Source organism: Triticum dicoccoides, chromosome 5B (genome assembly GCF_002162155.2).
Source record: "Triticum dicoccoides isolate Atlit2015 ecotype Zavitan chromosome 5B, WEW_v2.0, whole genome shotgun sequence".
Classification (NCBI taxonomy): Eukaryota; Viridiplantae; Streptophyta; class Magnoliopsida; order Poales; family Poaceae; genus Triticum; species Triticum dicoccoides.
Window position 1 is genome coordinate 66,835,744 of NC_041389.1, and position 13,345 is coordinate 66,849,088.

The 13,345-nt window shown below is 41.4% G+C and overlaps 1 protein-coding gene and 1 long non-coding RNA gene across 2 annotated transcripts in view; both read right to left on the reverse strand.

Moving 5' to 3' along the window:
* Positions 1 to 3,220, reverse strand: part of LOC119307409 (serine protease Do-like HtrA) — a 5,931-nt gene extending 2,711 nt beyond the window's left edge. The window contains exons 1-8 of the mRNA XM_037583486.1: positions 2,645 to 3,220; positions 2,386 to 2,519; positions 2,159 to 2,307; positions 1,541 to 1,816; positions 1,336 to 1,466; positions 326 to 443; positions 149 to 241; positions 2 to 77 (exon numbers count right to left, since the gene is read on the reverse strand). Of these exons, the coding sequence (XP_037439383.1) occupies positions 2 to 77; positions 149 to 241; positions 326 to 443; positions 1,336 to 1,466; positions 1,541 to 1,816; positions 2,159 to 2,307; positions 2,386 to 2,519; positions 2,645 to 3,099 (1,432 nt within the window). The 5' untranslated portion in view covers positions 3,100 to 3,220. The remainder of the gene's footprint in view (position 1; positions 78 to 148; positions 242 to 325; positions 444 to 1,335; positions 1,467 to 1,540; positions 1,817 to 2,158; positions 2,308 to 2,385; positions 2,520 to 2,644) is intronic.
* Positions 3,221 to 9,576: 6,356 nt separating this feature from the next.
* On the reverse strand, positions 9,577 to 10,398 carry LOC119306926. The gene is made up of 3 exons (XR_005149079.1): positions 10,273 to 10,398; positions 9,954 to 10,179; positions 9,577 to 9,701 (listed from the first exon to the last, which is right to left on the reverse strand). It is a non-coding gene; the product is annotated as an uncharacterized LOC119306926 (long non-coding RNA).
* Between the last annotated feature and the right edge of the window lie 2,947 nt (positions 10,399 to 13,345).

Here is a 13,345-nt window from a genome sequence, read left to right on the forward strand (position 1 = left end):
TGCACATCAACTTTGCACGTAAGATCATTGCTCTTCTCAAGATGTTCCTCACCAACACGTAGCAGTATATCTTCGAACTGAAACAAACTGTCAGAATCATATAAATAAAACACAACAGAGTTAACACATATAGAAGTACAATCATTACCTGAGCTATACTTGAAACACTCTCTCCTTGACATGATAAAATAACATCCCCCACTCTAATGCCAAGCCTCTCAGCAACACATCCTGCTGAAACCTGAAAAGATTTCAGAAGAGTTATATAACTTGATATTAGAATTTCTAAAAGACTATTAACCAATAGGTCAATAACTTTGTATACCTCTCTTACTACAAGACCAGAGGAGATGTTGAAATTATGTGACAACTGCTCAATACACGACATGCCTAATAAGTCCAACGTCTTTAGCTTTAGTCCAAGCTGGGGTCGCACAATTTTCCTGCCAAACAATCATCACTAAATCAACAAAAATACTTTAAAACAGGGTATATTGCATTCAGGACCATATATTTCTAACATAGTTGTAATTCGAACCAAATGTTCTCCAAAATATGAAGCCACGTTGTTAGCATAAGGTTGAATCGGCACAAACCAAGCAGAAATAAACCCCCCATCTTCCTATTGTTAATCCCTATCCCTCTAATTTCTCTAACCTATCCCCTGTTATCTCTCTCAACTTGCTAATCACGACACCTGTATGCAGAGGATGAACTCGTCCTCCCGTATTGCACCGCTACTACCTTTGAAGCTCTAAGCATTCACATCATGGCTTACTATGCCCACAACAGTCTAGCTTGATTAAAGAAATAAGGACGTGAGTCGGTTCTGTAAAAGTCAAAGCAGAGTCCTAGTCCTAGTTGAGTAGGACAAGTCGTAGTCTTTTCGATTTGTATGCAGCAGTTGATGATCAAGGGGATGTAATGCTCTTTTAGTTTAGTCGAAGCAGAGTAATGATGAAACATCAACTGAATTGTATGCATCAGTTGACGATCAAAGGGATGTGATGCTCTTTAAGTTTAGTCAAAGCAGAGTAATGCTATCTTCTAATCAGTGAAGACATAAGTGTGACATGCTCTCTTCTGATGTAATCCAAAGAAAGCATGATATAAAGAAAGCATCACTGACGCTTTCTTCTGATTGTCCTAGTTTACCCAAAGCAGAGTCCTAGTCCTAGTTGAGCTGTTTGATTTGTATGCATCAGTTGACGATCGAGGGGATGCATCAACATAAGCGCGCGCCACATTAAAAGACAGCATTGCTAACATCCAGAGAAAGCATCATATAACGAATCGTTTCAGCACTGAAAATTAATAAAGTAAAAAAAGTCTTACCCTAATTTTCTCAACAATGCTGAACACTTCATTATAAGAGAGCTTGGAATAAAAGCAACAAGAGGAAATGTGTAGGATAATAACCCTACAATTTTCCCATTAGAATCCAACAGTCCACCTCCAGTTCCACACTACATTTAGAGGCTCACTTAATTGATAACTTAGGATTAGGTAGAAAATAATACAGAAGAACAAAGATAATTACCTTGTTAGGAATTGAACAAGTGATGAACTTATAATGATTGTGTTGGAATTCACAAGGGCCTACAGATGCCAGCTTGGCTTCTCTGTAGATTAAATCTAGATTTGTATCCCTAGCTACTAACACAAATGCTTCACGGCCGAACTCCGAGTTACCTTCCAATGGTAAACTATGCAAGTGTAAATCTCCTGTAATCTCATAGAAGGCGACGTCATAATGTTTGCTAAAGTACATCAATTGACTATCTACGGTTGTGCCATCCGGTAGGTGAACAATAACCTAAAATGTGATAGTCGATTAGAAACAGCTAAAATATTGCACATATTGCAGTAAATTATAATTGTCCAACACTTGATATTTAAGTCAAAGTAGAATGTTATATTGGCTACATGATAAAGCAACAGCTAAATGTACACACAAACATCACACAGAGACCAAAAAAAGGGTAATATAAGTTATACCGCGAATGCAAGAGGGCTGAATGTAAATAGTACAACATCGAAGAAAGATACTTATAAGATTCATGTGAGAAGTACATATATTGTCTCCATTCACATTTCCAAATAAAATAAAAACGAAGTATTTTGTATAGCTAACATGATAGTTGAACATCACTTTTACCTTAGCTTGAGGAGCATATTCTTTATCCAGCCAATCATTAGATGGTTTCTCAGTGCAGATAAGCCAGGCAGAGGTGAGAATAGTAAGAGATTTCTTATCTTCATCTCGATTGACAACAATGCCTGTGCACCGGTTAATCTCTTTGCCATCTGTAAATACGCTGACCGTAATTAACAAGCAACTTCTATGCAATAGAGTGACAGAGACATATAAGATAATAAAAATACCAAGATAGGCTGAAAGACTCAGGATAGATTTGGCAGCGTTTAAAATCATGTCCTTGTTCTTGGGACTGCCGTAGCATTCGTTGGTACCAGAGCCTTGGAAGGCAGCTTGAGCGTCAGTAATTGTTCTTGTTGAGCTGCAAACAACTCAATTCATCATACAGTTATGCCTCAGATAGAAAAGAGTGAATAACGTTGAATGATGGAATCGTTTAATTTATTAATAAAGAATCAAAATAGGATACCTAGCTTCTCCTCATACTTGCGTAAATCCTGGCGATATTTGGCCACAGCGGCCTTGTCGTCAGTGAAGCCGTAGACCAACTTCCCCTTGGAGTTCCTCCAGATTGGCACGAGCGGCATCTCCGGCTCACGGGCCGGGGAGCTGTGCGCCGAGGAGTCTGAGCCTGAGCCCGGCTCCTCCTGTGAAGACGTCTCACGATCTGACTCCGATTCCGATGCCCCGGACTTGCTCCTCTTCGTCCTCGCGGAGTCAGATGCACCCTCGCTCGTCGGCCGTCGGCGCGCCGGTGGCTGAAGCTCTGAAGGATGGTACTCGGTCTCCGGCAGCCGGTACGGGCCCGTGAAGTCTGGGTGCCACGGCGGCAGCCGCCGCCGCGACGTGCTCGGGTTCGGAGGTTGCAGTGGGGGCGATGTGTTGGCATCCTCGTCGCTGGTTGCTCCCCCGAGGGCTGGACTGCACCCCGACCCTGACATCTCCGCCGGTCGATTCGAAAATCAGAACGGCTCCGGAAGCAGCACCGGCCGGAGCGACCGACGTCGCAGCCTCGCAGGAACCTTGCAAGAGGAGGCCGGCCGGAAGGGGTCAGAACTCAGAATACACGGCCTTCATATGGAGGAAATTGATTATTTATGATTAAGTTTATTTATGCAGTATAGATATCGGGCGAATCGTTCGCTGGGGGTGGGATCCCAGCGAACGTCTCCAGAGCCGTCTGATCCAGATCTAATGGATGGCAGTTTCTGTTGGAAACTTGAGCTAAAATTGAAAAGCTGCCAGGTTTCTTTTTTTTTTAAATGTCAACCCTAAATGTTAGGTACCAGATATATGTATCACACGATCTATAGCACTCACACAAGGATTCTTGTCTTAGCGGTGATTACAAGAGAAATGGAAGAGGAAGGGGAACTGAGGTAGAAGAAGAACAGAGAGCCGCCGCCGCCGGGTTCGTGATCCTACGCGGATACCTCGTCCAGCGCTTGGGTCCTGCTATTTGTAGTAGTTGCGGGTGTAGCCGCTCCTCCGACGGCAAGGTAGCTGGGCCTAGCCCATAGCCGGCCCATGGTAGCAGGGATGCTGACACTAAACTAAACCTACCAACCGCGGCATTCACAACTGCCATGTTTGGCAACGAACATTCGCCGGGGATTGACGTCATAAGTTTATGGATTTTTTCCTCATTGAATCAACTTAGTTTTAACAGCTTCGTAAAAAAAACTTAGTTTTAACAGAAATCCCAGACATGAAGATAACCACTATTTAATAAAACAATTTAGCTAATTCTCATCACATCTACTCTCTCCGTTTTAAAATAGATGACCCAACTTTATACTAACTTTGATAAAATTAGTATAAAATTGGGTTATCTATTCTGGAACGGAGGGAGTAACTCCTATGCCTTAGATGAAAATCTTGGAGATTTGTGTTTTTCAGGGTTGCATGGACCGCTTTTGTGTTTTGTCCCTTTCTCCCTTGCGTGTTGGACCATTTTTTTAAGTTGATGTGGGCTGCAGTATACAATTGTTTTCCTTATTCTTTTTCTTTTCATGAAATAACTAATTAAAAAATACCTCTTATAAAGGTCATTCCCACCATCTCTGACGATGCAGATAAGTAGCGGACATGTGTGCACTTGTTGCAACTTGCGAGTTTTCTTTTTTCATAGATTTTTCTCAAACGTTTTATCTTTTGAACCGTACGCCCAAATCATGAACCATTTTCACCATTGACTTTCTCACGTTCAGATCTTTGAAACTATGTCACATGTTAATAGACTTCGGCCAAAATAATCTAAGAATTAGAAGAAAAAGGAAAAAAAAACCCAAAAAATAAAAAAATAAAAACAAAAAGAGTGAAAACCGGAAAAAATAAGAACCCAAAAGCACAGTTGTATTTTTTCACTTTTTTGGAAGCACAACTATGATTTTCCTTCCTTTTTCAGAAAGCACAATTGTGCTTCTCGTAGAGACATAGGCTGTGTTTTTTCTTTTCGGGAAGCACAGTTGTGCTTCTCATAGAAGCACGGGCTATGTGTTTACTTATTCGGAGCACAATTGTGCTTCTCGTAGAAGCACAAGTTGTGTTTTTCCCTTTTCAAAAACGTAGGATGTGTTTTTTACTTTTCATGAAGCGCATGCCGTGCTTTTCCCTTTCGAGAAGCACATCGCAAAATCACAATTGTGTTATTCCCTTTTCGGGAAAGTATAGTTGTCCTTCTTGTGGAATCATAGGTTGTGCTTTTCCATCTTCGAGAAGCATAATGCACATCGCAGAATCACAACCGTGTTTTTCCCTTTTCAGGAAAGTATAGTTGTGCTTCTTGTGAAAGTATAGGCTGTGCTTTTCCATATTCGAGAAGCATAGTTGCGCTTCTCGCATAAGGACATGTCGTGCTTCTTGCGGAAAAGCACTACTCTTATAAAAATAAAATAAAAACTGCCAAAACCTAGGAAAAACGAAGTGAAAACCCCAAAACCAACAAAACTCACAATACAAAAAACCCAAATAAAATCCGAAAACGCGTGCAGAAAAAATCGAAATCCTGAGGGTGCGCCATCACACAACATATGGCGGTGCTAGGTGACGCACTCCCAGACAAAAAAGTGACATTACGGTATCCCTCCTAGGGGTAGTAATAATCTCCAGGTGCAAGGAATTGTTGTAGCACTTTCCAATGATGGATGTGGTAATTATGGAGTGTCGAATCCACAAAGAGCTAATATGTAATATCATTATTCTCTCGGGTCCTATCTACCACTGATACAACCCTACATACACTGGGGGGTTGCTTTAACTAAAAACAAAAAATAAAACTATGTTGCGGGTATAAAGAGATAGCTTTCAAGATAACAAAGAACATAGACATAAAAATTATGTGTTTCCTAAGTAATAGTACAATATAATACAATATTTCCTACTTATAAAGGTTAGAGTTGGTGATGAATTCACATGTCGGACCAATAATAGAATAAATAAATGTACATCTATCCACATGTGGACTAACCTTCCAAACGACTTAAATAAATAAATCTACTTTTCATCCCATGTCATGCCTAACACAAAAAATACACTTTATTTTTATGTGAGAATAACACTCTTTTTTTTAACAACAGAGAATAACACTCATGTACAAAAAACTTAAGTAACAAATGAAGAGATATGACTCCACCAAAAATCACTCTCATGGTTTTAGTTTCTCTTCCCAACAAATTCTTCTAATTCTACATTATAAGAGAGGGAAAAAATTCCAATTACAATGCGGCAATAGAACTTGTCATCCTAGCAGATCCATGATATTGAGCAGTCAACTTATTCATGTCTATTCTCCTATGTTTCAAAATTTGAAATGTTGGCTCACTTTAACTTTTGTAAACGATCCTACTATGACCACCTAACACTCTCCAATTTCTGCAGCGTGATATATCTTTGTATTTCCGGACTCTTTTAGTAATAAACATGCAACAAAAACACACCAACTTATTCTGACAATCTCCTAATTCGGTAGTCTAACTCCTTATATTTTTATGGCTCTGTAGCAATGCACGGGCACTGTAGCGAGTGCAGAATAGTGGTACTACAGTGTGCGTAATTGTCCCTGTGCAACAAACTAAGTTAGTAAACTGATCATCATTGCAAATTTATATGTGGAGAGGCCTATGCTAACATACTACGCCTTACTTGGAATTTTATTCAATTATGATTGACATTATTAGCAAGCATCCACAACTACTAACAAGTTCATTAAGCTAAAATTCAACCATAGCTTTAAGATATATTGATCACCCACTACACCACAACACTACATCCCCAACAGACAAGTCGGTAGGGAAAACAATGTCCACTGACAGACAATCGGTCGGGAAAGACTATTGCCGACCGACCCTGTCTGTTGGGGAAAGTCCAGACGGGAAAGCCTTTTCCCGACCGACATATCTTTCCCGACCCACTGTTTGACGGCCATCCAAAGCATTGCCGACCAACTTTCTGTTGGCCCTGCTATGAACTTTTCCCGACCGACTGTCCGATGATAAACTTTCCCGACTGACTGTTTGATGGTACTTTCTTTGCCGACCGACTTTCTGTTGGCCCTACCATGAACTTTTCCCGACCGACAGTCCGACGGTACTACATTTGCCAACCGACTTTCTCTCGGCCCTGCCATAAACATTTCCCAACCAACAATAGGACGTTGTTATCTTTTGCCGACCAACAGTTCGATAGCATTTTGTTTAGCCGAGCAAGATATATTAATACCCAACCGTTATTTGGCTTGTGCCTTTCCAAACAATATCAATCAAGTTGCATATCCCATTGCAACACAGGATATTCTTATAGGTAAAAGTAACTAACTAAAAGGAGGAAGCATTTATGTTTCAATCACCAAGACACCTGATTGGTTTACAAAATGATAGATGAATGTCCAATGATTCATTGTTTGCTGCATTACACAAAATACCCAATTGACAAGACACCATATACGTTTACAAAATGCTAAAAGACACAATGTTTTTGCTCCATTACACAAAATGCCTAGCTGACGCAAACCGCCATCTTCATGCATGCTTACTTCCGGGTCCTCTTGTATGTCATTCCTACAAAGGATAAAAGGGTGACCGGTGAATTCATGCACTCATAGAGATAATGGAAAAATAATAATTGTATAAAGCACCAATGGCAAAAACAAACTGGGATTTTAGTATTACTAAACAGGGGATGTCTAATTAGAATCTGTGATGGGTTAGACATAATAAAGCATCAATGCCACACCGACCCACCATATAGCCTGTATGAATCTCCTCAAGCCGCAGACCAGGAAGTATATTAAATGGAAAAGGAGCATATGCATCATCTGGCCACAAGGCAACAATTTAGCATGTCCAGACACCCAATTATTGGGAGCAACACATCCACCAACGGACACATGAAAGTCATTTTTGAAGAAAAGACTGCACTAGTTCGCTTTCTTTTTGTTCTCTGGGGTGGAAAGACCGCACTTTGGTGCACTAGACGGCAATACATTAGGCAAAATGATTACTATCTAATACACAGCTAGAAGTTTCAATGATGAGTGCAGCATGGCCTGGGAAAAGCATTCTCAAAAACCCACGTACATCAAGAGGTTATACATACTTTCCCTATGTTAGAAATGAATTTCAATGAGAAGAATCTATCTGAAATCATTTCTAAATGCGGTACTAAACACATGAGGACATGCAAAATACCAAACAAAAACAAAAAGTATCTGAACTTACACTGCATCTGACTATTATATTCAAAAAAGCATCGGAGAAAAGCATCTATACTTCAGTGCCACAAATTAGATTAAATTGATGACTGTCCTCTGATCTCACTGCACTAAAGTTCTGGCAATTGCGGGACAGATGTGGGCGAATTAACAATGACCATTTTAGAACTAACTTGCTTATGTCATATGCATGGTAGGATCACCATTAAGCACCTGACTTGCTACTGCTCAGGATTCAGAAACTGAGAAGATTTCTCCTATACAATAGAAAAATACTGTTAGGTCGAGGAGGTATGCACATAAATTAATTTTCAAATAGATATCAGCGCTTTAAAACTCGGCGCTTTAAATGGAATATCATGAAGCTTTCCTTCCCCACTAAAAAAACTGGGCGAAGTTTATCTAAAGAATGTTCACTTATGATAACCAAGAGAAACTATCTGTACAAGTGTTTTAGAAGCAACAAATGGAGTACTAACAAATTAAAGCCCTTAGCTACACCGCTGGTCCTTTGCTTTTTTTAACAAAAAACTTGCAAGAGCATTTCATATGTGAGTGGAGTCCTTCTTTTGTTCAGTCAATCACATGCTGCTAGAAATAATAGAAGACCTTAGCTAGCTTCATGCCATATCTTAAAATGCATCTAAGCTACACCAATATGAGTTACTCTGCAATGTGCAGATAAACAGTAAGAGATGTATTCAGAAATAAGTAACAAATTTCCTCATGGATACAATGACCTTATAAACCAGAATAGTCTACAGTTGTTAAACCATTCTCATTGCAAAATTGCCAAAAACTAATAAGAAAAATGCAACTGTAACATCTATAGAAAAAGACTGACAATAAATTAGAACCAACTTTTCATATTTAGTCCATTTTCGAAAACTACTGAAGAAAAATAACAACAATACTACAGCTGGAAATCTATACAAGCGAAAAGGTAAATTACTAAACCAATTAATACATATTAACTCTTCATTCCAGAAGTGAACTATTCTAGACGTTTTATAGAACTAGTGAAGCAAATTCACAGAAAATACTACTGTAAACTCTATAGAAGCATGACTGTAAATTACAAACTTCAAACATATGTATTCAATCTTGTTTCCAGAAACTGAAGTAAAGCTACACAGAACTAATATTCCAAAATTACAAATAAAAGATGTTGTAAGTTTATACAAGCCTAAGAGTAAAACCTCTTAACTGAACTATTCTAGAAGTTACAGAACTACTGAAGCAAATCTATAGTGAAAATAAAACTATAAAATCTTTAGAAGCATGACTGTAGAAATACAAACGGCTAGATATACATGTATTTTGTCTTGATTCTAGAAAAAAACTGTACTAAGTACTACAGAACTAGTGTTGCAAAATTATGGAAAAAATAAGTAGTAAGTCAATACAAGCCTAAGTGTAAAACCACTTAAGAACTGAAATAAGCTACAAGCTTTACTGAACTAGTTTTGCAAAAATACAGAAATACAGCAGTAAATCTATACAACCATGAGTGATGCTATGTCTTCCACCCAAAAATCCTTGATTGATGCTATGTCTTCCTACCGAAAATCCTTCTGCTAGAATGGAGCATTGAGACCAACAATTTAACAAACACTTTCAGTATGTTGCCCCATAGAAAGAAATAAGCAGGAGGGATAGGAACAGGGAAGGACTGGTGTGGGGAGAAAAAAAATAAACGATCCCTTGTTGTTGGCCGGAAAGAGTAGCAAAGCTCCAGCCTCTAGGTCAATATCGTCCTCGTAGAAGTCATCGACGAAGAGGTCTATTTCCGCCCGCTTGCAGAGCCTATGTATGGTGTGTCTCAACTCTCACCTGGTTAAGAGGATGAAGATTTAATATACTCCTATGTTTGCAAGAATTCTACAATGCTTAACTAAAAATCTGAAACATTAGTATGATCATAGGAAGTAATGAATTTTCGTAGGATACCCTTGTATTGACCTTCAAGGATCCTATGAAATAACAAATTACAATTCACAAGCTCTAAAGTTCAGAAATCAATCACAACCAGTTCATAGAAAATTAGCTAACTAAGGTTTGCTGCAACAATACTGAAAGGAATACCTGTAGTATAGACTTTTTTTTTGCAATCGTAGTATCAAGCTTGTTCTTCTCAAGTTCTCATCCTCTCAAATCCAGAAATCACATTAGCAGTAGCCAGCTCTTAGACTGCATTGCCGGCTACCCCATTAGCAGATAGAGCCCCTGTTTTTGACATTCTGCTTGAGCTTGAGCTCCCAGCCGAAGCGCTGCTTGCTTGATAGAAGTACCATCCCAAGTCATGGCTGATCTGAACGGAGAAGGGAAAAGCAAACAAATCAACTAATGGAAACACCGATTGGGGAGGGGTGGAGAGGGGGAGGAGAGTGAGAAGAACACCCACCGTCGAGGGAGGGGAAGCACCAATAGTCAACGGCCAGATCCCTCTTCAAACGAACCGGCTGGCACAGATCTGAGGAAGCCCATGGCGTGGCGGCGGTGGTGGCGGCTCCCGGATGACGAGCGAGGGTACGAGTGCTCTCTCCCGCAGGTGACCCGCCTCTCTCTCTCTCTCTCTCTCTCAGCCCCGGATCTGAGAGGGACGGCGGCGTCCATCACCGCGCCTTGGCCTCTCCCCGAACTCCAGCGCACGAGCTAGGGTTAGAAGTGTTTGGGGGCTAAGCAGTGTGAGTGCAGGAGGATGAAGGAGACAGGGCAGCAACCTTGCTACCACGGTGACGGCGTGCTGGAGACGTCGGGCGGTCGGCGGCGAAGGGAGTGCGTGAGAGGATTTGGGTTTGGGGAATGGGGAATTTGGATTTAGTCGAAGGCTGAATGAAAAAATAGGAGGGAGGCATGGCGCTAAGTTTTTGGCCCGCGCGCGCAAAGATGGGCCGGCCCAATTGGCAACCAACAAGTCGGTCGGCATTAATCCCCAACCAACAGTCCGATGAAGACACAAGCTTTCCCGACCGACAATCCAACGTGAAATATCAAAGTATTGCCGACCAACAGTTGGGACACGATACATAAGTATTGCCGACCAACAATTTGTTAGAAGTTTTCCCAACCAACTGTCTGTTGGCGAAATTGACTTTTCCCAACACACACCGGTAGGGAAATCTGGTGCGTGGTGTAGTGACCATTCAATCCCGTACGCATCAATTTCCATGGTCCAGCGAGGTTTTAGCCACTCCTGCCCCCATATGCATAGTCTTACCAACATACAACTAACCCTATATTGTGATCCACACACACGCTCATATGCTGGGCACCAAAGTATAGAAATATAACCACAAGCAACTCAAACCACTCATAGAAATTCACCAATTAACCCATAAGACAACAACTATCTACCAATACACAAAGAAGATGCAAGAGATCATCATAATAATAATCAATGGCATGTGACACACCATGTTCAGGTAGGGGATTATAGCGGGTAGCGGGAGAGTGGACCGCTGAAAATAAGTGAGGAAGGTGATGGAGATGTTGGTGAACACAACGACATTGATGAAGACGACTGTCGCGATGATGGTTCCCCCGGCGACACTCCGACACCACCGGGAGAGAGAAAGAGGGGGAGGCTTCCCCTCCAGCTTCTTCCTCCATGGCCTCCCCCTAGATGGGGAGAGGTTCTCCCCTCTGGTCCTTAGCCACCATGATTCACGAAGGGGCGGGAGCTCCTCCGAGATTGGATCTCTCCTCCTCTTTTTCTCTCTGTTTCGATATTGTTTCCTGGCCAAACACTATTTTTATAGCTGGATATCCATAACTCTGGTCGGGCTGAATTTTTTTTTGGGGGGGGAGGGGGGGTTCAATAAAACTAGATTTCTTGCAGCAAAAGGAGGGGTCCAACCGACTTAAGGAGGAGCCACATGCCCCCTGGCACGCCCAGAAGCTAAGGCGCGTGGTCTCGCCGTGTAGGCCCCTCGAGCACTGCTTTGCATTTATTTATTCGCCAAGAATTATGATAATTCCCATAAAAAATCATTAAAAAATCAACTCATTCCTACTTCGTGATTTTTTTCACATAAAAACCAAAAACAATATGAAAAAGGAACTAACCATTGGTGTTGGGTTAATAGGTTAGTTCAAATAAAAATAATATAAATTAATGCCAAAAATATGTAAAAGTGCTATGCTAATAGCCTGAAACAGTAAAAAAAATATTGATACGTCACGTATCAAGTACCCCTCAATTAGTTGCTCCCCTTTTGCACAAACAGAGAAGCAGCTGGGAACAAATGGTGGGCTGCAAGGGAGGTGTCACTATGCTTTTTTTTGCATATGTTAGTTCAGTTTCTCTTTTCGGTTTCAAACGGTAAAATGGTAGTAGGAGAAACCTTCTATGTGTGTATGATGTCCTTGCTCCATTAGCCATTTTCTGATTATATGTCCAGATAGTTTGGAGGCCATTCTCGACGGAAGAACCCACAATTCTTTGATTTATAGTTAGGGTTTTTGTAGAATATTTTCATCACTTATTTATATTTTTTGATGGCTTTGTCAGAAGAGCTACCACTGGTGGCTCATCCGTCCCCCACGCGACAACGTCATTCTATCCGGTTGTATGTTCACCCTCGATACACAATTTGATCGAATCGGTTGCATGTCCACTATCGACATGCAACTCGTCCCTACCTGACCCAGTTGCATGTCCATCATGACACACAACTCGCCCGGACCTCAGACCTAGTTGAGTGTCCGTCATTATACACACAACTTCAAGTGTTGGTCCCGACTACTCAAGGCAACTATAACTGAGTTGTTTGGGTGCGGGGGTTGCACAACTGGCATTTTGTTGAGGGGTGGGCAGTTGTAAGTCCAACACTAGACACACAACTTGAAGTTTTTGCCCTGACTAGAATTGCACACCCTCAAGTAGAATGCAAGTGGGGTTGTTTGGGTGCGGGGGTTGTGCAAGTGACATTTTATCGAAGGGTGGATAGTTGCATATCTGACACTAGAAACACAATTGCAAGTGTTGGCCACGACTGCAAACTGCACGTTCTCAAAGTGATAACAATTTGGTTTTTCTGGTGCTGGGGTTGTAGACGTGGCATTTTGTTGAGGGGTGGGCATTTGCATGCCCTCACTAGACACACAACTGCAAGTGTAGGCCCTGGCTACAACTGCACGACCAACGCGACTACAACTAGTGTTGTTCTAGTGTGGGGGCTGGAAAAGTGGCATTTTAAATATCAAGGGGTGGACAGTTGCATGTCTGCCACTACAGACACAACTGTAAGTGTTGGCCCCGACTGCAATTGCACACCCTTAACGCAAGTGTTGCTGGGGTTGTTTGTGTGTGGAGCGTGCAGAAGTAGACACGCAACTGTAACCGTTGACGTCAAATGCAACTGCACACCTTCAACACGACTATAACTAGGCCTATTTTAGTGCAAGAGGGTGTGAAAGTGGAATTTTGGCTGAGGGGGTAGCAGTTGCATGTCCGTCACTAGACATGTAACTGG